The 24,609-nt window shown below is 38.8% G+C and overlaps 1 protein-coding gene and 1 long non-coding RNA gene across 4 annotated transcripts in view; one reads left to right on the top strand and one right to left on the bottom strand.

The window, feature by feature from the left end:
* The window catches only part of LOC138744625 (anoctamin-9-like), a 121,776-nt gene that overhangs the window by 82,338 nt on the left and 14,829 nt on the right, over window positions 1-24,609 (bottom strand). For all 3 annotated transcript variants that reach the window (XM_069901064.1, XM_069901082.1, XM_069901075.1), the window contains exons 5-10: window positions 12,213-12,262; window positions 8,760-8,818; window positions 6,978-7,066; window positions 2,487-2,621; window positions 1,924-2,020; window positions 153-213 (exon numbers count right to left, since the gene is read on the bottom strand). In XM_069901064.1, coding sequence (XP_069757165.1) covers window positions 153-213; window positions 1,924-2,020; window positions 2,487-2,621; window positions 6,978-7,066; window positions 8,760-8,818; window positions 12,213-12,262 — 491 coding nt within the window. The remainder of the gene's footprint in view (window positions 1-152; window positions 214-1,923; window positions 2,021-2,486; window positions 2,622-6,977; window positions 7,067-8,759; window positions 8,819-12,212; window positions 12,263-24,609) is intronic.
* LOC138744645 (uncharacterized) lies at window positions 1,502-9,648 on the top strand. The gene is made up of 3 exons (XR_011345669.1): window positions 1,502-1,842; window positions 1,934-2,049; window positions 9,137-9,648. It is a non-coding gene; the product is annotated as an uncharacterized lncRNA (long non-coding RNA).

Raw genomic sequence — 24,609 nt, 5'->3', positions numbered from 1 at the left:
TCACGATATCTATTGTCTGCCCACTTATTGAAAGTTTAAATCTATGGTACCAACTGGAACAGATTCATAGTGATGTTAGCATGGATATCAATCATGTCAATACCTTTCTAAAAGAAAAATAGCTATTGCTGTGCTAAATAAAATGTACATACCCCAGATTGCCATGAACATGGCAAAGAAAACTGTTATTTCTTGATCAAATAGTTGTGTAATCTGCAGGAAAATAAAAAGAATTTGTTCTTTCCAACTCTAGTTATTCAACACAGCACACATGGTGTCTTAATCTCTGAATTTTAAACCATTAAGTGTTTGTACCCAAGTTTAATGAGTCAATAAATGAAAAAAATATATACAAGTGTTGAATGTACCCATTGTAATATCAGACACTATGGAATACCTGAATTTAGACATCCTTGAACCTTTCACCATTGGAATTATTTCAATTGAAGTATGGTATCCATGGTTCAATTGGCAGACCACCTAACCTGGACATGTGACTATATATAGTAAGCTGCCAGAAAAGCCTCTGACAAGGCTACCGAAAAGATGCAAGCAACTTCCGGCAAAGTGAAAGGTGAAAGCCATTCAATTGTTACTCAAAGCTAGGAAAGGTCATTAAGACATTTGTAATTGAATGTGGGAACTAAGTGAGAAATTCATCAAAATCCTGATCCAGATGATTAGTCTGCACATTAAAAAAGAAAACTATTACATTTAAAAGAAAAACAAGTGCACAGAACTGCCAATAATTAAAATTGTTTCTACATTTTAAAAGAGAATTAGAACAAGTTTGCATAATATCAGTGATAAAAGGCCAAATGATTCTGACTATAGCTGATAGCTGCCAAAGGAACTATTGCATTGGTCATTTGTGGTGAAGACAATCCTGAACTTAGATGCAAGACTTGGGAGCAGAATTAGACCAATCAAGACTGATTTGTCATTTGAATCATGGCTGATGTGTCTTCTCTCTCAATTCTCCTCATTACCTTATTAATCAAAAACTTCTAAACGACTCTCTCATAGGGGACCTTGTCAAATGCCTTACTAAAATCCATAAACAGCACATCTACAGCCTTTAACCTATAACCTTTTTTAAACAAGGGGACCACATTTGCCATTTTCCAATCCTCCAGCACCTTTCCTGTGCCCAAGGAGGACACAAAGATCATTGCCAGAGCCCCTATATCTGAATTAAAATGTGAAAAGACTCTGCTTAAACAGAAGCCTAATGGCCTGAATATACATGAAATTGTCTATCTTGGAAGCTAAGCAGGAACAGGCCTAGTCAGTACTTGGAGGGGAGTCTGACTAAGAACACCAGGTGTTGTAGGTTTCTGTGAGAGGCTCTGGACTAATGGTGATTCTCTATCTGCCTTACAGTCAACAAAGGTCACAGAATTTCATGTATGTTACATTCTAAATGTAGTATTATGTGACAATAATCAAACCTTTATCTTTACCTTTTACTATCCTTTGAGGAAGAGAGTTCCAAAGATTCCCAATGCTCAAAAAAAATCACATTTCTGACTTAAATGGGAGACTCTTTATTCTTAAACTGGACTCTCATATTTCTAGGTTCCCCCAGAAGAGGAAACATCCTCTGCAATTGTCAAGATGCCAGACACAACAGGATCTTCTACACCTCAATGACATAATCTCTCAGTCATCTTTCTGGAAATATACAAAACTCATCTATCTAAGCCAGTCATACAACCAGAAGTTCTGCATCAATTTTGACAAACTAAGTGATTCTCATGGATCAACATTTTTGTAATTGCTCACAAAAGAATCAACATTCAAGCACCCACCATTGCAATAACAAAAAAACAGACAAAAAAGGTAATCTTTCCCATTAATATTTTAATTTTTTTCAACTTTCCTAAAGTCATTCAATTGCTTGAAATAAATATTTTATTGTACCTTTGAATAGGCGCATGTATTGGAGAGCTTCCAAAATGAACAACCCTGATCACACTGAGGACACATTATTGTTGTGTGGGCCTCACAGATCTCCTTACTGTAGATTCAAAGGGGATTAAACAACAGGTAAAATATTTCAGTGATTTTCTGAAGTAATATTCATTAAGAATGGATTAATATCACTTTTATCCAAAGAAAAAAGCTATTCAGGTCAAATGGTCCAAACTATTCTTTTTCACACAGGTCTCCATTCTACTCATTCTTTTCTCCATCATGCATTTATCTATTTTAAACATGCTACTTGTTTTTACCACACAATGTAGTTCACATTCTCATTAGGTAGCTAAAGTCAATTTACATCATCTGTGATCTTCAGTAGAATTGCTTTTTTTGTTATGGATCACCTAACCCACGGTGAAGTGTCAGAATTCACAACACTATTCTTCTGTTATTCAGTATTATATGGACTTCTATGGAATATGAAATTGTATTTATTATGTTATAGACCTTAAAGATAATAAATATTCCAAATACCATTATGTGACAGGAAAAAAAAACAGTACCTTACTTGATTATTTTCAAAGCGGAATAAGCCATATACAAAGACTAAAATTCCACACAATGCAGCAGGAATTAGCATTCTTGTGTACCAGCCAAGCCAGGCATAGTACAAGGCATGACGCTCTCCGAAGTAGAGTCTATAAAAAGAGAAAAAATGCAAGTCATTCAAAATGTTAAACATTCCTTTGTCAAACATTAGATTTTTAAAATACCCAATTTCTTTATTTTCACAAAACAGGTACATAATTTGACCTCTCTACCAATTTAAAATCTATGCTGTCCTGGTCTTTGATTATCTTGAATAATCCTAAATGTTCATGAGCTTGTGATAAAACACCTTACACTATTTTTAATCACCTGGCTTATATCTTTTTTTATATAACAGAAATTATCCTTTGCATTATCCAAGATGGAATAAGTGCCTCTGCTAACTCCTTTTCAGCTTCTCTTCCATTTATAATATTTAGACAGATTTTCCACTCTCCAAATGCAGCCTGATGTATTTCTTCCTTTGTTTTATTTTCTGGCCTCATACTATAAGAAATATTTCTTTATTTTAAACTTTATTTAAAATTTTATGACATGAATAAAATAAAAATTACATTTAAAGAAATAATAAAAAATGAGATAATAAAAATTAGAATACTACATCATTAAACTACACAAATTAACCCCCCCAATAATTATAACACAACATTAATCATCTAATTTAAAATTAGTCCAACCCTCCCCCCAAAATAAAGAGTGAAGAATTAATTAACAATGTGGTAAATAAAATAGAAAAAACCCCACTTACAAAAAAGGATAAAACTTAACAACAACAAAAATTACTAACAACAAAAAAAATATCAATACTAAAATAATACCCTTAAACATATATTTAAATCAAACATAATACATGTATTTAACAAAGGAAATCCACTTTAAAATTAAGTTCAAATATTAAAATCATATATAAACCACATATCTGTTATACAAAAAATCATAATTAATAATACATAAATACAGAATTTCCATTAATACCAAGTTTCCTTTATAATTCATCAAGAGAACAAAACATTCCTTAGAAAAACAATCAGATAAACTTTTTATTCCCTTCCCCTCCCCTTATATAAAAAAATAGAAAAAAAAGAAAAAAAGTTCATTCTTATAAAATTCTCCATATTCTTCATTTATAACATCTTCAAAATTCTCTATTGAAATTAACTTAATTTTATTAAACTCTTCTCCCTCAATGTATTTGTACTTAATTTTCTTCTTTTTCTTCTTATCACCTTTCCCCTCATCTTCATCTAATTCAACATCCTCAATTTTTGACATCTTCCTCTTAAAAAAGAAAGAAAAAAGAGAAAAACCCCCCCAAAAAAGAGAAAAAAAAGGAGAGAAAAAACCTCCTAATTCCCTTTCAATTACAATCAGAAAACAAAAAGAGTTAAAAAAAAATATTTATTTAAAAAAAAATAATAAAAAAAACCTTCACTTCTTAACCCAAAAATTAAAAAGAAAAAAAAACAGGTCGGAGGTCACAACTACCTCCTCCTGTTTAAACAGCCCAAAGCGGTAACTCCCCCAAAATATTGGGTGTGAGATAACTCACAGGTAGCTGATGACTTCTGGAAACTAGTGCTCACCCAGTTCCCTCTCCCAATTCCCATTTCATTAAACTATCATCATTATTTAAACTATTTAAACTCTTCTCAAAAAAAAAAGATTTATTTTTTTTAAATCAACGTTACCACTTCGGTCACCATTGCTTCCATTTCTTTTAAAAATCTGGATCCCACCTTACATCTCTACTCTCTTTGGAGACCTTGAAGGACTACATCGTTCCTGAAACTGCATGATTGGTAGAGACTGAGCAAAGTCCATAACCTCTTTACGATTGTCAAAGAACTTTGGCTAATTTCCATCCTAAAAAATCTTCAGTACCGCAGAATACCTGAATGTTGCCTTATGTCTGTTTTTTCCACAACCGTTCTTTCACAAAATTAAATTCGCGTCGTTGAAACATAATTTCTTGACTCAAATCTTGATAGAAGAAAACAGGATTATTCTGAACCATCAAAGGAGATCTATTTTGCTGGGCATTTCTAGTAACCGTACGTAAAATTGTCTATCTGTCACAACAGTTTAAACAATGGATCAAAACAGATCTTGGATTCTGTCCTGAAAAAGATTTTCTTCTTAAAACTCTATAAGCACATTCCAGTATTAAACCTTCAGGGAATTTATCCTGTCCTAACACTCGTGGAATCCATTCAGTAAAAATTTTTCTTGGATCTGGTCCTTCTATGCCTTCTGGCAAACCAACAATTTTCACGTTGTTCCGTCTAGATTGATTCTCCAAATAATCAACCTTTTTTGCTAAATTTTTATTTTGGATCTGCAATGTTTCAATTATTCTATTTTCATCTTGCAGTTGATCCTGTGCATCGACTAAACCTTGATCACACATTTCAAATCTTTCAATGGTTTCAAGCTTAAAAGCTCCATTAATGACTTCCGCCATCGCATTAATCTTGGAAATAAACAGGTTCACAAAATTAGCTAAGTGACTCGATACAGAATATATCTTATCTTCAAGATCCTTAACAGACATTTCAACAGAAATAGATTCAGGCATAATGGGGTCTTGCTGTTCCTTAGAGACCACGGGATCTTCTGTCCCTTCCCTTAATTTAGTATCTTTTCTAGCAGTTTGACTTCGTATAAAAATCCCTCTCAAAGTCCCCCCAGCAATGCCAGGAGACTGAAGATCAGAGATATCTTTAAGCCAAATCTCTTTAATCATCTTCACTGAATCGATGTCTGGAAAAACCGTTGTAATTGAAGATGCATTTTGCAGCGCCACCACTGTAGCAGTCGAATGACAGCTCTTTAACTCTCCAGCTGGTGGCGCCCCAGCTGATTCAACTGTCAAAGACTGAGTTCTCTCTTTTTCTTTGGCTTGGCTTCGCGGACGAAGATTTATGGAGGGGGTAAAAAGTCCACGTCAGCTGCAGGCTCGTTTGTGGCTGACAAGTCCGATGCGGGACAGGCAGACACGATTGCAGCGGTTGCAGGGGAAAATTGGTTGGTTGGGGTTGGGTGTTGGGTTTTTCCTCCTTTACCTTTTGTCAGTGAGGTGGGCTCTGCGGTCTTCTTCAAAGGAGGTTGCTGCCCGCCAAACTGTGAGGCGCCAAGATGCACGGTTTGAGGCGTTATCAGCCCACTGGCGGTGGTCAATGTGGCAGGCACCAAGAGATTTCTTTAGGCAGTCCTTGTACCTTTTCTTTGGTGCACCTCTGTCACGGTGGCCAGTGGAGAGCTCGCCATATAACACGATCTTGGGAAGGCGATGGTCCTCCATTCTGGAGACGTGACCCATCCAGCGCAGCTGGATCTTCAGCAGCATGGACTCGATGCTGTCGACCTCTGCCATCTCGAGTACTTCGACGTTAGGGATGTAAGCGCTCCAATGGATGTTGAGGATGGAGCGGAGACAACGCTGGTGGAAGCGTTCTAGGAGCCGTAGGTGGTGCCGGTAGAGGACCCATGATTCGGAGCCGAACAGGAGTGTGGGTATGACAACGGCTCTGTATACGCTTATCTTTGTGAGGTTTTTCAGTTGGTTGTTTTTCCAGACTCTTTTGTGTAGTCTTCCAAAGGCGCTATTTGCCTTGGCGAGTCTGTTGTCTATCTCATTGTCGATCCTTGCATCTGATGAAATGGTGCAACCGAGATAGGTAAACTGGTTGACCGTTTTGAGTTTTGTGTGCCCGATGGAGATGTGGGGGGGCTGGTAATCATGGTGGGGAGCTGAGTAACAGCACTCACATTGGCCATTGTGTGAAATACTGGCACTCGTCCAGCTCCTTGGTCTGAAAGCTGTTGAATGCGACCTTCAAAGAGCCTCACCGGCTTAAAACAGAGCTTCAATGCCGAACTCTGCATGTCCTCCTCTGGATCCATTCTACGCTGAGTCCTGGCTTCTTGTAAACAAGTAAGCTCAGACAATTTCGGAAAATGTAGTTTTTTTACAGTCTGTTGATGTTTTCTTTTACCTCTTTTTTTTTGCATATAAACCATTAGGCACTAATCCAACACCTCTTATTATTTATAAACTTTTAAAAGAACTTTAACGGGTACTTAAAGACAAAACAATAAATCAGAGTCAGGAGAGGTCTGGAAGGCATGTCTGTTCCCTACGCCATCTTGCCACGCCCCCCATAAGAAATATTTCTATTATCCACTCCTCCCCTATCTATTCTGCAACTCAAAACTAACTTGTTTTCTCAACAGGCTCACCTGGCTGTCCTTGTAACTTTTTCCACGTTGCTGTCACATTTTGCAAGCATAATGTTTGAGAACTCTTGCCTTACATAAGCATTTCTCATACCATTTCACTGAATTAGATTCTTGGATACTGCATTTTTTCTCATCCTTTGGATTCCGGCAAAAACTATATGCTGCAATTTGAAAGCAATAATCCAAAAAGCATAATTGTGTATTACCTTATATGATTGATTGGTTGTCTGGCAAACAAGCTTTTCCAATTAGTCCAGTTACTTTGAAATATATGTTCTTTCTTCCAAATGTTTGCCTAAATAAAACAAAAAGAAATAGGAAGAAACATTGCTTGTATTCTCCCTTAAATGCTCAGTTCTAAGTAACCTTTTGCTATATTTTTATTGCTCATTATGCATTACAGAAATCAACACTAATTAGCATGGTTTATTATGGAAAGTTCATGTTTGACAAATTTGGGTAATTTTTGAGGAGCTAAAGTCATGCTTTCATGGATCTAAGACATTTGACAAGGTCCCAATCAGGACTCTAATGCATGCAGTTTTTGCAGTGGCCTCCCCTACACTGGCAAAGCAAAGCATTAATTAAGCAACTGTTTTACAGAGCACCTATGCTCTGTCTGCAAAGGCATCCTAAGCTTTCAGTTGCAAGTCATTTCAACTTCCCTTTTCATTCCCACACCCACATGCCTGTCCTTAACCATCACCACTGCCATACTGAAGCCAAATGGAAACTTGAAGAGCAGCACCTCATAATTCAGTTTGGTATTCTACAGTCAATTTTAGGTAATCCACTTTCCCAGTGTTATTTCCCTACTCCCACCAATTCATCAAGGTCTCTCACCTTTTCTTCACTTTTTCCACCCCACCCACAATTCCCTCTCCCAATCACCCACATATCTAGCTACCATCCTTTTGCTTGACCTAATGAGATCTTACAGTTTATCTTTTGCCTTACAATAGTAGCTAATCGGTAAACTGAATACCCATGGAAAGCAAAAGAAGATACTAAGTTAGATCCAAGTCTGGCTCAAAGGCAAGTTACAGTAAGGTGGAGATTTAATGAGTTAGACACAAGAACACTCAAATGGGATATGACATAATGAAAGGCCTAATATAGATGAATAAATGTAACTTTAAAATTTATATTTAGACATACAGCATGGTAACAGGACATTTCGGATGAGTCTGTGTTGCCTAATTTTCACCAAATTAACCTACATCCCTGGTACACTTTAAACAATGGGAGGAAACTGGAAACCTTGGGTAAAACCCACGCAGACACAGGGAGAACGTACAAACTCTTTACCGACAGCGTCAGATTTTAACTCTAGTCCTGATCACTGGTGCTGTTAAGGCACTGCGCTAACTACTACGCCAACCATGCCACCAGCAAAAGAAAAGGCAACCCTGATTATGTCTGCATGACCATACAATATATTATGTATGTCTGCCTAATTAGGCACATCTAAGCTAAATGGCAGAAAGATTAATTGTCAAATCTCTACTGTTTTTTATTTAGTGACACATTTCTTCATTACAGATGATTTATGATTAAGTTATTAATGACACTGATTATGCAGCATCTTCAATGAACACTTCCTTGTTTCATGTAACATTTTATTAGAAAATAAAAACCCAAGAAGAAAAAATTCATTCTTTCAGCATCTAAATTCATGATGAAATTTTCAGGCTCTTCAATATTCTTACATTTTCATTAGTAATGTATACATTATGGGATATTGTCAACAACTCCATTACAGGCCATCAACATTAATTATCTGTGTAATGAAATAAAACTAGCTCTTTCCGTGTGAATTTACTTTGCATGGAATTGTTAATGTGGTTAGAAATACTTCTATGGTCACAGCGTATCACTCTTCTTGGCTCAGTGCTGAGCTTTTATTCATGTAAATACAAAAGCATGCTTTTTTTGAAGTTAGAAGGATCCAATTTACTGCTTTTACCAAAATAAGGAGTAAAAATTACCTCATGAAGTGGGAAAGCTGAATGAAATGTCTTGTTTTTTAGTAATTCGTGAAGTCCACCTATTTTCAAAGGGTACCAAAACATTATGTATAAGTAAGGCACGTGAATGTCATTCTAATACAATAATCTATTCTCTGGATAAAAATACCTTCTTCCACCAGGAGGAATATTTATTTTTAATGACATCATCATGCAATGAGTATTTCGTTAGAAGTGCAGAAGGTTGCAGAAGATAGCAAATGTAGTCATGTCCATCGCAGGCTCTAACCTCTATTCTGCTGAAGCCATGTATGAGGTGCTGCCACAAGGAGATAGCCGACATCATAAAGGTCCCTCCATCATCTTTTGTATAACCTCTTCTCACTGCTGTCTTTCAGAAATAGATACAGAAACCTGAAGACCAGTACCTCCAAGTTCCAGAACAACTTCTTTCCTACGACTATCAGGATCTTGAACCTCCCCCTGCTATACTATCATAAACAAGTCTGACACCACTAAAAGGCCCATCTGCACTATTGAATGTCACTTTTTTTTGCACTATGAAAATGTAATATTTATTATATACCTTTTGCATTTATCTCTTTTTTAAATTTAATGTAGACTATTGTAGTTTTTTTTCTTTACAAAGCAAGAAAGAAATTGTGTGCATATGTACATTGAACAATGTACGTGACAATAAACTCCTTATCACTTGTTACTGAAATAACCAGGCAGAGGGCCAATGTTAAATAATTGAGCAAAAGCAGATGGTGTATATCAACCAGAGCTGAAATTGATTTCAACTGTAAAGAGGGTACTAAATCTCAAGTTTCAAAACATGGATTCTTCTGGTGTTGATGAGCATCAAGGTCTATGCATTAGGAGAGGCTTTAAAATACATTGCCAATCTCTGACAATTAAAGTAATGGTTTTTTCAAATAGCAGGTCACATCTTCAATTTAAGTCCAGTTTGAAACTCAACTATAGCTAACCATCGATGGAATGTTCTTTATGGTTCACCACATGATCATACGTGCTGAGCTGAAGGGTGCAAGAAACTCCAGCATAAGATACTCTAGCTGCATTTGAGATTTTTTTATGTGTAACAATACTTTCTTTTAAAGGTATTCTAGAAAGTAGGATAATAATTTGCAGTTTTCTAACACAAATGACATTAGTCTACACATCATAATTTCTCAAGTAGACATCATTGAGCACAAAGATATGCACTCAATGGAAGATATTTAAAGGATTTTTAAAAATTTAAATTTAGACACAGCATGGTAACATGACATTTTGGCCCACGAGTCTGTGCCACTCAATTTACACCCAATCAACCTACATCCCCGAGCTTTAGAAAGTCTACAAAGGGATTTAAACAAGGGGGTTAGTAATTATAGAAATAGTTTGATTTAATTTGGAGGAAGCTTTAAAAATAACTTTTTTCAATAGTTTGCATTTCACCAGAGCTGATTAAATGGTTCAGTGAAGATGATGAAAAGGAAAGGGCTCAAGTATTCAAGAGTTTCAGATTTGTATAACACAAGCAAGTATCTCAGATGAAAGTCATTAACTATGAAATATCTTCTGCAAACATTAAATGTTTACAAAATACAATATACAGTAAAATCCCTGGTATCTAGCACCAACGGGGATTGGTAGATGCCTGATGAGCAAGTTTTCTGGTTACTTGAGACTCTCTCGCACAATGCTTACTAATACACCTGCATTAGGAATAAACAGTTTAAAAGACAAAATTACTATACTTTATTTACACTGAACAAACTTCACTTGCATGAATATATAAACCTTAAATTATTTTATTTTATTTTCAGTCACATTGAAAACATTTAATTGTAATTATATCTGCAGGCTCTCTCCCCTTCACAGAGGTGCCCAAAAAACAAATAATAACATTATAGATAATTACCCACCCCTCCCCCATTTTCAGATAAAGCCTTGCTAATATACTTAATAATATACAATAAAGATAAAGATTCTTACTATTTAGGGGTAAGGAGACACTTTAAGAGAGTCACCCCAACAGTGAGCAGCATCAACCAGCTCTTCATCCTTAGTGACACCATTTTATTCAAACACAACTTTAGAAAAACAGCTGCTACGTGCAAAGCACGTCCAAAGTATTCCACTGGCTCGCATCTTCACTAAAGGTTTATGTGTTAGTTCAGAGAACATTTAGTTTTACAATTTTAAACTAAGTAAAACTTAGTTTTACAATTTTATATTTTTATTTATTTTTTCTTTTTCTCCTTTCTCTTGGCTAGGGCTGCTAGTTGTTTGAATTCCAGATAACAGGGGTTTTACTGTAATATAGTAGATAATTTGGCAAATCAAAATTCTGCTTCATAGTATCTTGTAAACTACACAAAATACTGTATCTATAGTTAGTCATGCTAAACATGCAGTGTAGAGAGAGCTAGTTTAATTACTTCCAAAGATTCCAATAGAATCAATGAATTATATTTTCTATTTTTTTTAAACTTTATTTATTAGTTCAAAGTACAGATAGTAAGTAACATATATAACAATAAACCATAAACATGAACGTTATATTTTATATATATAAAAGAAAGAAAAGAAAAAAAAAGAACCCCCCCCCCCCACTTCAGCCAACTCTCCTAAGGAGAGCCATAAAGAGAAGAAAAAAAAATTAAGGAAAAATTAAGCATACATATTAAGATCTAATCAATGTAAATCAAAATGTAAATATTCTGAATATAACAACCACTTGTTAATAAAGAAACTATAGTTATCAAGTGAAACATATGTAATTGTTTCCATTATTAAACAATATTTCATCTCATTATGCCATCTATTAATATCAATCATATTCATATCTTTCCACGTACTAGCAATACATTTTTTCGCTACAGATAAAGCTAAATATACTAAAGCAAGTTGAAACTTATCTAATCCCAAACCTTTTAGAGGTTGCAAACTACCCAATAAAAATACTGTCGGATCTAAAGGTATTTTAATCTTATACAGGTATTCCAGAAACAACTGAACTTCCAAAAAGATTATATATATATATATATATATACATGATCAAACTGCATGAAAAAAAGTTCCAACAGAGTTACCACATCTAAAACACAAATCTGATTCATGAAAACCATACTTTTTTAGTTTTTCAGGTGTTAAGTATAATTGATGTAAAAAATTATAATTAATCATTGCATAGCGTGCATTTATCAGTCTAGTTACACTATCATAACAAATATCTAACCAATCATCCTCGGAAAAAATAAAACTGATATCCACTTCCCATTTACTTTTGGATTTATCCCAACCCTTTTTATCCATACCATCCTGTAATATTTGATACATAAATGAAAAATAACCCTTCTCTGGTACCTTCATAAGAAAAGTCTCAAATTTAGTCATTTCAGGTAAAATCATAATGAATTATATTTTCTGAAGTAGAATATAAAATGTAAGTCAAGTCCTTACCAATGCCTGGAATTGATGTCCTCCTCAGAATAAAATTTATAATTCGAATTCTAAAATAAACAAAAATGAAACTATTATCTTCAGTCAATAGTTAAGAGTTCCACTGGGCTTGTCATTGTGATTAATTACTGAAAAATAAAGTCATATTTACATATTTTCTTTCTGGATGCTCATTGCTTTGAACACCAGTGCATATTTGCTGCATGCAGAAGCTAAATTCAATACAACTTCATCGCAGTATTAATTGATAAAACATTGCAGAGCATGCATAAAATTTGCCAAAAAGCAGTACAAAGATGCTTCACCATCATTACCCGAGCACTGCAGATTCACATATTGGATAGTTAACCTGACGTCATCCTTGTTTGTCCTCTTTATTAAAGGAAAGTGTACGTTACAAATATAATCTGACAGCTTTGGAACTTGGATAGTGCTGTACAAGAAGATTTTCTAGATGATTAGATATGATACCTATTCACAGACCTACACGTTAATTTGTAATGACACTGATTTACCATAGGTTACAAATAAAGAATTCACTCACTTGCTTCTTTCAGTACACCATGAAGTCGACTTTCTTTTTATTATTCACAAGACACAACTTTGCAATCTTCAACTCCCCAAACACCATACAGCCAAACTCCTCTGACCTTCTCATTGTCTGAATGCCACACGGGTGATCCTGACACTCTCACTCTCCTCCTCATGCATCTGAAATTCATCACCTGTGTAGTGACGCTCAACACGCCCGCGCATACGCTTTATTACCATTGCTTACGTCATTAGCAGAGGCCAGCACCACTCCCGATAAAGGCAAGTAGATGACAATGACAAATTTACTTCTTTTAGAAGATGTTCCACAGTTATAAAGTTAATTTTCCAATGAACCAGGGCACCAGTGAGTTTAAATAAGTGTGGGAATGGAGCTCCATTAGGTTTAAAAGGAGGACAGGAAAAAAGGCTTCAATGGGTTTAAAAGGATCATAAAAATATTATCCAGTGAATTTAAAAGGGGTGTGGGAACAATGGCTGGTGAGGCTAAAAGGAGTACAAGGAATGGGACCCTGGTGACTCGACAAGGACTGCAGGAAAAGGGTCCTTTTGAAATTAAAAGATGGATGGGAACAGGGCACCCAGAAATTAAAAACAGCAGGGAAACAATATCCAGTGAGACTAAAGGCATTTTGTGTTTACATGCAGCATGAGTACGAGCAACCCCCCCCCCCCCCCCACCCCTGTTATTTAAATGGATCACAGTAAATGGGGCCTGGGTGAGCATTAAGGGAATGTGAGAATAGGGCTCTCATGAGTTTAATGGGATTAGGGCCTGGCCCCATGAGTTGAAAGGAGCATGGGAATGAGATTAAAGGGAGTGTGGGAATAGAGTGAGGTAAAAGGGAACAATATACAGGGACTCAATTAAATTAAAAGAAGCATAGGAATGATACCCTCTGAGGCTAAAGAAGCATGGGATTGAGGCCGCTCTGGTTAAAAGTAGCACAAGAACTTGGCTCCAATGAATATGGAGTACACAAAAGGGGCCCTGGTGAGTTTTAAGGGGATGCAGGAACAGGGCCATTGAGGTTAAATAGAATATGAAAGGATCATGGAAAAATGCCACTATTTATTTTAAAAGTAACTTGGGGATGGGTTTAGGTGTTAGGTTTAGTATGGGAAACAGAACCAGACAATCCAGATACTGAAGTATTGGGATTTCCGAACAATGGGACAGTGAATTACCAGAATTTCACTGTAAAATGCAACAATTTAAAGAAACACCAATGAACTAATACCAATTATGTAATTTGATATTTAAAAATAGCAAATAGAAGAAATGGAAATTTCTTCAAATTAGAAAAAGGAATTAGCACAGAAAATGATTAAGTAAACGGTATAACAGACAAATAAATAAAAATAAGTAAGTTAGAGGGACTCACTGGGTTAGGCAGCATTCACGGAGAGGAACGTTCAGTTTGGGACCCTTTATGGAGTCTAAAATAGGATGATGCAGGTCGGGGGGAGATTAAAGGGGAGAGGCCATGATAGAATACTGGACAGAAGAAAGTCAAAGAGGTGGAGAGGCAGATAGGGGAGGAGATCACTAAGGAGAGGGGAGGTCTCCTTAACTTGGCCATGAATGCATCCCATCCTAAAACACTGAGAAAAGGAGAATAAGAGAAAATTAAAGTTTGGGAGGAAAGGAGATCAACATTAGGGTTAGGTTGCCAATATGCAGGCAGCGGGATAATTATCCCCCTTGTGTTCACCTGTTTCTCTTCTCTGGGGTTCTGTGTCACTCTGAACTGCACTTTGTGCTGGCCCATGTTTTCATTACACTTTGTCTGTTTCTAGCTCCTGCTGGCCTCGTTTCTTCTCCACTGGTGGGTTTCTGCATCATCCATTGACTGGCTGGGTCTGCTGTGGGGTTTTACAGTTTGTATGGGATTCCTGTTTGGGTTATTGGGGGGATTTAGGGTAAGGTTGGGTCTGGGTTAGGGAGTCTCTGTGGTCCCTCTTGTGGGTGCTGGCTGGGGAGTCTGCATTGCCCAATGTCTGGGTTTGCTATGGTGGGGTTTCAGGGCTTGTGTGGGATTCCTGTTTGGGTAATTTGGGGAGTTGGGTAAGGTTGGGCCTGTGTTTGGGTGTCCCTGTGGCACCTCATGGGTGTCTGGCCCAGGGAGTCTGTTGTGGGGATTGGGATTTGTGTGGGGCTTCTATTTTGGTTGTTTGGCGGTGGGGGGGGGGGGTTGGATAGGGTTGAATCTGGGTAAGGGTGCCTCTGTGATCCCTGATTGTGTCCTGGCCTGGGGGGGGGGGGGGGGGGGGGGGCTCTGCCTTGAGCAGTGCCTGGTGGAGTTTGCCAAAAGTTCTTAGGGCCCCTGTGAGATTAATTTTGGGTTATTATAAGGTTAAGTCTGGGTAAGGGTGCCTCTGTGATCTCCGATTGTGTCCTAGCCTGGGGAATCTGCCTTAAGCAGTGCCTGGTGGGGTTTGCTGCCAGGTCTTAGTGCCCATGTGAAATTAATTTTGGGTTATTATAAGGTTAAGTCTGGGTAAGGGTGCCTCTGTGATCAATGTTTCAGTTTGGGGTCCTTTATGGAGTGCACTTGAAAGTTCACTTGAACATTGTTGAACTTGATTTTAAAAATAGAACAATATCCATTCTGCAATTTGTGAACGATGAGCTATGCTACACAAGCATGTATATTAATTGCTAGCAGGATACCCAGCGTTTCCCAGGAAATAAAATACTCAGTTGTTGACTACATCATTGAAACAAAATACCCCAAAAACATAATGGTAATTCTGTTTAAATTGCCCCTTGCTTGTCTGGAGGCCTGAGCATTGAGAAGGGCATGTTGTTGCTGTTCTTTTTCCTGCTGCCTGCTCCTTGCAGGCCTGGAAGCATCAACAGTGAGGCGAGACTGATGTTCCTCTGCTGTCTCTTGCTTTCTCCTTTGTCTAACTCAATGAGCTGGTGAAGAGCTTCTGCCAATGTTGTTTCGCTTCTTTGGGCCCATATTGAACTGGTTTGGCCACTTGTTTTTATTCTGAATGTATATTATACACAGCACTGTTACCAATTGAGGTGTCCCTGGTGAAAGTTCAAATTTCTTTTTGAACTTTTGTATTTCATATGACCTTAAAGGTTAAATTCAATGTGGTCATGATATTCAGCATCAAATGTTACAACACTTATAGTAAACAGTAATGCAAGTCAGTGCTAGTAAATACATGCATAATAAACAATAATGTAAGTCAGTGCTAGTAAATACTTGTAAAATAAACAATAATGCAAGTCAGTGCAAGGTGGTCATAAAACACTTTTGAATTAACTTAAAGGTTAAATTCAACAAGGTTGTGACATTCAGTACCAAATATTACCCCGGTTAAACCTCCTTGACACTTCTTGAATGTTCCATATTGATTTACATGGAGAACAGTCAAACAAACATACATGCACAAATATATATTAGAGTTTATGCATTTTAGCCTTCTTTAACCAAGTCTCCTGTGCCTGATCAAAACTCAACAGTTAAGGATAATTAGTCAAAATAAACTCAGATTATGGTGGGCAATCTGTTCATATACTTTTGAGTGTGCAATGGCACTAAATAACTATTCTTAGCTCAGAAAATTAATTCAACATCATAGATACATTGAATTCCTTTAATCCTTCCAAATTAACATGCCATCCATCTACTTTAAATTATTCCAGTGGTTTACCTACCACTAAACTATGTATTTGGAAGATAATTCTGCAAAATGATCATGCTTCTTGTGCAAAATATGTGCTTCCCCGAAAGGTTCAACCACCTGGTCCCGATGCCCAATGGCTCCAGACAGGATTTAAATGGTATGTAAAGGAGCCTACAGTGTTTAATTTTACAGAAGGGCTCTGGAAAGGCCTCAGGCGCTAAAGACTTCCTGGTTGTGATAGAAGTATGGACCTGGAGCTTGGGTTACCGATGGATTGAACAGAAGACTGTGGGGCATCAGAGTCTGAAGGCAAATCCACAGACACTCTGTAATTCTGAAGGGACCCTCTTTTGCTTCTCTTTCTCTCTTTCTGGAAGGGGGAACAGGCAACACTAATGGCGACACTTTGTCTGCCTTAAAGTAGCCAGAAGGCAATTACTTGTAATATTCTGTACTATTACATGTCAATAAAGAAATTTTCGATCTAAAATTACCATTACCTTTTATTAAAGCAGGTAGGATTTATATAAAATATTAAATTTTCTGTTTCAATTAAATTTACTAAAGTAAATTAACATTACTTGTGTAATGTTCCTACATAGAATCATCTGTTCATGTCCATATTTTCCACTTTTCCCTTCACATTCTTTTAATTAAAGAAATCCAAGATGGCAACAATGGACTTGTAAGATGATCCAAGAGCTCCCAAGGAGAAGAGAATTAAGAATAGATATAAGAAGATCCCCTAAAATAAAAAGACCCCAAAAAGGAAGATAACAAAAAATACAAATAGAAGAATGAAAAGGGAGAGGAAAAAAATGGGAAAAAGAACAAAGAAACAGGATGGAAGAAGACTCATTGCGTGATGGAGGTGGTGAAGCTGACTTGGGGCCTAATAAGGCAGCAACAGTGGACAGTGGAACCCCAAAACTTCCCAAGCAAACAAGACTCGCCTGGGAGAAACAGGATGGCCCCGATAAGGTTGGATCTCAAGGGGGGGTCAGGGGAAGGACCGAAGCAGCGGGAGCAGACAGGCATGGGAGGTGTGGAGGCCCAAGGTCACAAGGCCAAAACGAAGCAGAGTTGGTGGAAATGCAGGCGGCAGCAGGAGTGCTATCAGGAACGGGAGAATCGGGAATCTGAGCTCGGGGAAGTTGAGATGAGGCAGAGTCAGCAGTGATGCTGGCAGTGGCAGAGAGAAGGACTCTGTGGGCTGGAAGAAAAAGTGAAGTTGAAGACAAAGACTCACCTGGTTAGGCTGCTCCAACCGGCAGGTGCAAAGAGGTTAGGTCCGACGTGTCAGAGGGCATTCGAGGCAGCAGGACTGTAGGACTCTAGGAGCAGCGTGGTCAGAGGGGTTCCCGGCAGGAACGTAACATGGTGGGATGGCCTGGAGTCAGAAAGCGAGGTGGAGGAGAAGAGGAAGGGGAAGAACATGGGAGTAAAAGAAGGACAATACAGGAAGGGGAAAGACAGTTAAAGGTGGCAGAGAACCTGATGCCTTTTGCCAGATATTGAAGGCCACTGGCCAGATAAAACTAACTTTGAAGATACTGGTAGCAGAGAAGGGGGTAATCAAAGAAAGATTGTATAATTTGATAGAACGGGTATCGGAAAGGGAAGAGAGAATTGAGAGAGTAGATGAAAGATTGGATGAGGGAGAACAAAATGGAGGCATGGGAAAGGGACAGGGTAAGGATGTGGGAGAAGATAAATACCTTAGAAAACATCAGCAGCAGGAATACAGTCGAAATTGTGGGGGTAAGGAGGGGAGAGTCATGGTAGAGATCCTGAAAAAGCAGATCCCAGATATATTGGGGAAAGAAATAATAGGAAATAATCTGGAAATAGAATGGGCCAACCGGTTTCTCCCACCCTGCCTGGGGCCAAATCAACAGCCTTGCTTAATCCTGGTAAAGCTCCTTCGCTACTAGGAGAGAAAGAGAGAAGATTTTGTGGGCGGTGGCGGTGGATGCGAAGGCAAGGGGGGTGGGTTTTGGTGGAATATAAGAGGGAGAAGGTTTTATTCTACCCTTACATAAGTGTGGCACTATTGAAATACCGGAGGGAATTTGACCCAGTTAAAAAGAGCCTTAAACAAAAAGGAATTGAGTTTACCCTCCTTCACCTGGTAATGTTAAAGATAGTAAGGGCAGGAGGGGAAAGGTGAACTGTAAATGATGTAATTGTGAGGAATATGAGGGGGCGATGTGTTTTTCTTTATAATGTTAATCTTTAAAGATGAATGTATATTAGAAGTAAGAATGAATACAAGGAGCTTCAAAGAAAGGGAAGGAGGTACGTGGTAGACAGGTGTATTGGGCACGTCTTAAAATGGCAGGGGGTTTGGCACTAATAGCTTGGTTATTGCTGCCAGTAGAGGTAAAGATTAACTGGGAGGGGAAAAAGAGGAGGGGGGGTGTAATGCGCGTCGAAAGAACCAAAGACTTGTTTATCCAAACCAAGGCTTTTATTATCTAAAAGACGAGCATATCACAAGTAGGTCGACCAGTCCAGAATAAACTGGTCTGGCTAGGGGCAATCCTTTAAGACCTGCCAGTAGGTGTGGCTACACTCTCAGCCAATCACAGTCATCCTACACTCTTTTCTTTTTTTTTTCTTTGGCTTGGCTTCACAGACAAAGATTTATGGAGGGGTAATGTCCACGTCTGCTGCAGGCTTGTTTGTGGCTGACAAGTCCGATGCGGGACAGGCAGGCACGGTTGCAGTGGTTGCAAGGGAAAATTGATTGGTTGGGGTTGGGTGTTGGGTTTTTCCTCCTTTCTCTTTTGTCAGTGAGGTGGGCTCTGCGGTCTTCTTCAAAGGAGGTTGCTGCCCGCTGAACTGTGAGGCGCCAAGATGCACAGTTGGAGGCGATATCAGCCCACTGGCGGTGGTCAATGTGGCAGGCACCAAGAGATTTCTTTAGGCAGTCCTTCTATCTCTTCTTTGGTGCACCTCTGTCTCAGTGGCCAGTGGAGAGCTTGCCATATAACACGATCTTGGGAAGGTGATGGTCCTCCATTCTGGAGACGTGACCTACCCAGCGCAGTTTGATCTTCAGCAGCATGGATTCGATGCTGTCGGCCTCTGCCATCTCGAGTACTTTGATATTGGAGATGAAGTCGCTCCAATGAATGTTGAGGATGGAGCAGAGACAACGCTGGTGGAAGCGTTCTAGGAGCCATAGGTGATGCCAGTAGAGGACCCATGATTCGGAGCCGAACAGGAGTGTGGGTATGACAACGGTTCTGTATACGCTAATCTTTGTGAGGTTTTTCAGTTGGTTGTTTTTCCAGACTCTTTTGTGTAGTCTTCCAAAGGAGCTATTTGCCTTGGCGAGTCTGTTGTCTATCTCATTGTCGATCCTTGCATCCGATGAAATGGTGCAGCCGAGATAGGTACACTGGTTGACCGTTTTGAGTTCTGTGTGCCCGATGGTGGAGATGTGGGGGGGTGCTGGTAGTCATGGTGGGGAGCTGGCTGATGGAGGACCTCAGTTTTCTTCAGCCTGACTTCCAGGCCAAACATTTTGGCAGTTTCCGCAAAACAGGACGTCAAGCACTGAAGAGCTGGCTCTGAATTGGCAACTAAAGCGGCATCGTCTGCAAAGAGTAGTTCACGGACAAGTTGCTCGTGTGTCTTGGTGTGAGCTTGCAGGCGCCTCAGATTGAAGAGACTGCCATCCATGCGGTACCGGATGTAAACAGCATCTTCATTGTTGAGGTCTTTCATGGCTTGTTTCAGCATCATGCTGAAGAAGATTGAAAAGAGGGTTGGTGCGAGAACGTAGCCTTGCTTCATGCCATTGTTAATGGAGAAGGGTTCAGAGAGCTCATTGCTGTATCTGACCCGACCTTGTTGGTTTTCGTGCAGTTGGATAACCATGTTGAGGAACTTGGGGGGGCATCCGAGGCTCTAGTATTTGCCAAAGCCCTTTCCTGCTCACGGTGTCGAAGGCTTTGGTGAGGTCAGCAAAGGTGATGTAGAGTCCTTTGTTTTGTTCTCTGCACTTTTCTTGGAGCTGTCTGAGGGCAAAGACCATGTCAGTAGTTCCTCTGTTTGTGCAAAAGCCGCACTGTGATTGTGGGAAAACATTTTCGGCGACGCTAGGTATTATTCTATTTAGGAGAATTCTAGCGAACATTTTGCTTGCAATGGAGAGCAGCGTGATTCCCCTGTAGTTTGAGCAGTCTGATTTCTCGCCTTTATTTTTGTACAGGGTGATGATGATGGCATCACGAAGGTCCTGAGGCAGCTTTCCTTGGTCCCAGCAGAGCTGGGACATCTGTACATATGTACATATACATATTGGTGATAGAATCTGTACTATCACAGGGGGTTTCTAGGGGGCTTTTCATTTTGTTGTGAATTGTGGGTGTTAGTTTTGTTAATTTGTTTAGTTCTTCTGTGGAACATGGTTGACTACGCCAAGAATTTACGGAGGAGAGTCAGGATGGAGGTTAAGTATCAGGGGATGAGAAGGAAGGGGAAAGATAAAACAGAATGGTCCAGGGATCATGGATAAGTCTATCAAATTTGTGAGTTTTAATGCAAATGGGATTAAAAGAAAGAGTCTTGACACACCTAAAAAAGATGCAGGTGGATATAGTGCTTTTAATAGGAGACCCACCTTACAAAGCAGGAGCATTTAAAGTTAAAGAGGGGGTGGGTGGGCCAGGTGGCAATGTTCTCCTTCAATTCCAGAGCCAGGGGAATGGCTATTTTGATAGGGAAGAATGTTCCATTGACGGTCAAGGAAGTGGTCACTGACTCGGTGGGGAGATTCATGATGAAACATGAATCAAACATACTCAGAGCCCTGGACACTTAAGAATATTTATACCCCGAACTTCAATGACGAAAAATTCATACAGGACATATTCTTGATAGTATCCAAAGGGAGGGAGAAGGTTTTGATTGGAGGGGACTTTAATTTTTGTCTGGATCCAGTCATGGACAAATCAGCAAAGAAGGTAACAAGGGCCAGGGTGGATAAGTCTACCCTGGCCTTTATGAACAAGCTAAATCTCATAGATGTCTCCAGAAAGCTGAATCCGAGAGAAAGGGACTACAACTTTTACTCAAGACAACACAATTCCTACATCAGAATTGATTTTTTTTTGAAGGGTAGGATAGTGGAGACCAAGTACACGGCTCAACTTCTGCCTGACCATTCACCCTTGATGCTGTCAAGCAGTGTCAAGCCAGATAAGCAGGCCTTAATGTATAGATGGCACTTGAATACGTTGCTGTTGGCAAGACAAGAAAGTTTGTAGATTTGTTAGAGCTCAGACAGAATTGTTCTGTGAGACAAACTGCCCCTCTTCTGAGAAAACTTCCTAATATGGGACACATTGAAGATTTATTTAAGGGGCCAGATAATTGGTTATACCAAGAGCATTAAAAAGGGGCACAAGAAGAAGGATAACACTTTAGAACAGGAGATAGCACAACTGGAAAAGGACTATCAAAGAGCGGGCACAGAAGAAGAATATAGAAATTTGGTGAATAAAATACTCAAATATAATTCGTTACAAAAATATAAGACAGAAAGGTTTATTTTCAGATCTAGACAGCAGTATTATGAGCTGGGGAAGTGGGCCCACAAAGTCTTGACCTGGCAGGTGAGTGCAGAAGAGGCCTCAAGAAGAATTCATGCAATTCAGACAGGGGAAGGCAAGATCTCATATAAGCCAAAATAAATAAACAAAATATTTGGAAAGTTTTATAAGGAATTGTATAAATCTGAGTCGGGGGTGATCCTACCAAAATAGATGATTTCTTGCTTTCTTTGGAACTACTAAATTTGGATCAAGAAGAGCAAAGGGAGCTGAGTGCCCTTTTCACTAAAGAGGAGTTTGCATGGACTACATCTGGTAGATGAAAAGATAGCAGGAGAATTTATATATAAATGGGATATTAAATTCTTTCTTCTTTGGCTTGGCTTCGCGGACGAAGATTTATGGAGGGAGGACCCGAAGCTGGGCTTACAAAGGTCAAGGAAGAGATGGGAGTCGGACTTGGGTACAACAATCAATGAAGAGTGGTGGCAGGACCTGTGTCTGGACAGCATGACTGCAGTCATCAACAGTGCAATACAATACAATACATGATGGTGCACTACAATTTCTTGCACCAATTGTACCTCACACCACAAAAATTAGATAAATTAAAGCCAGAAATTTCAGAAATGTGCTTTAGGTGTGGTGTGGAGGTTGGAACTTTTGTCCACTCCACCTGGCTATGTATAAAGGTAAGATCTTTCTGGGAAGTCCTGGGGGCGGACATTCTTTTAAAAAAATTACAAAAGTGGATTTTCCACAGGATCCAGAAATGTACCTTCTGGGAGACATTGGGGACAATGAGTTTTAGACTATCCAAATTTTGTTTGTGAAGGACACCTTGGTGGTGGTTAAGAAGTGTATGGCGGTTTCGTGGAAGTCCAACTCCCAACTAAATGGAATATGGAAATCACATACAATCTAAGAAAGAAACATAACACATTCATTAAGGTGTGCAACCTTACTTGAAATATATTGGCACACAGATAGATTAGTCTCCCCCAACCCCTCTTCGAAATAGGGGTACTGTAGCAATCCGTCGCAGAAGGGAAATGAATATGATCAAAGAAGTGGGACGTGGTGGAGGCAACATGTTTCTTTCAGTTTCGTTTTGAGTTTCTTTACTTTTGTTTAATTTAATAGTATCAATGTAATTTAATTGACTGTACTTTCAGTTGTATGAAGTCCAGGGTGGGGAGGTGGGGGATAAATATGAAGGTTAAAAAAATTACATGGTTTGTTTGAATTTTATGTCAATGAAAATGAAAATAAAATATTTAAAAAAACATTATTTTGATTAGTCTATTGAGCAGAACATTGCATTGTAATCTATTCTATTATAGAAGTATGGTATTCCCAATCTGTTACATTGCACTCAGTTCTTTAGAGCATGCAAGAAATGTATTAAATGCTGTCCTTTTTTAATTATTCATAAACATTTCAGAATCAGTATTTATTATCATGAACAAGTCTCGAAATTCGTTATTTTACAGCAGCGTCATAGTGTAAACATTCACTTTTCAACCATAAATAAAAATAGTGTATGAAAAGTCAAAGTAAGGCAGTGACTTTGGTTCATTGATCATTCAGGAATCTGATGGCAGTGGGGAAGAAGCTGTCCTTGTGCCACCGAGTGCTCGTCTTTAGGTTCCTGTATCTTTTTCACCAATTGTAGCGGAGTGAAGAGGACATGGGCTGGATGGTAGATTCCCTGAAGATAGAGGCCACTTTCTTAAAACACCACCTCTTGTAGATGTCCTCGATGAAGTCTGGTGCCCATGATGTCACAGGTGAGTTGACAACCCTCTGGAGCTTTTTCTTGTCCTGAGCATTAGCACCTCTGTACTAGCCAGAATGCTCTCCACGGTACACCTGTAGAGGTTTTCAAGAGTCTTTGGTGACATACCAAATCTCCTCAAATGCTTAACAAAGGATAGGGGCTGGCGAGCCTTCTTCATGATTACATTGGCAATGAGGCTCCAGGACAAATCCTCGGAGATATTGACTCCCAGAAATTTGAGATTCTTGACCCTCACCACTACTGAGTCCTTGATGATGACTGGATCATGTTCTCCTGACTTCCTCCTGAGTACACAATCATCTCCTTGGTTTTGCTAAAGTCAAGCGCAAAGTTGTTGGCATGACACCACTCAATGAGCTATATCCCTCCTGTATGCCTTCACATTGCTGTTTATGATTCTGTCATCTGCATATTTGTAGATAGCATTGGAACAGATGTCATGGGTGTATAGTGAGAGTGAATTAAGCACATCCTTGAGGTGTGCCCGTGTTGATAGGAGGAGACATAGTTTCTAATCCATACTGATTGTGGTCTTCCAGTGAGGAAGTCAAGAATTCAGTTGCAGAGGGGCATGCAAAGGCCTAGAGTTTGGAGCTTCTTGACCAGTACTTTGGGAATAATGATGTTGAAGACTGTGCTGTAGTCTATGAAGAGCACCTGTATGTATGAAGTGCTGTTTTTTAGCCACAGTTAATACTCTATAAAAACAAGGATTATTAATGGAAAAACTATGAACAACAAAGTATCAGAAAAGGGCAATTTCTCAAATTCAAATAACAAATGGGTTAGGAAAATGTTTAAAAATACATCTACAAGTGAAGAATAAGAAAAT

This window comes from Narcine bancroftii, chromosome 1 (assembly GCF_036971445.1).
Source record: "Narcine bancroftii isolate sNarBan1 chromosome 1, sNarBan1.hap1, whole genome shotgun sequence".
Classification (NCBI taxonomy): Eukaryota; Metazoa; Chordata; class Chondrichthyes; order Torpediniformes; family Narcinidae; genus Narcine; species Narcine bancroftii.
The sequence above is the reverse complement of the archived record's forward strand: the minus strand, read 5'-3'. Positions and strand labels throughout refer to the sequence as shown.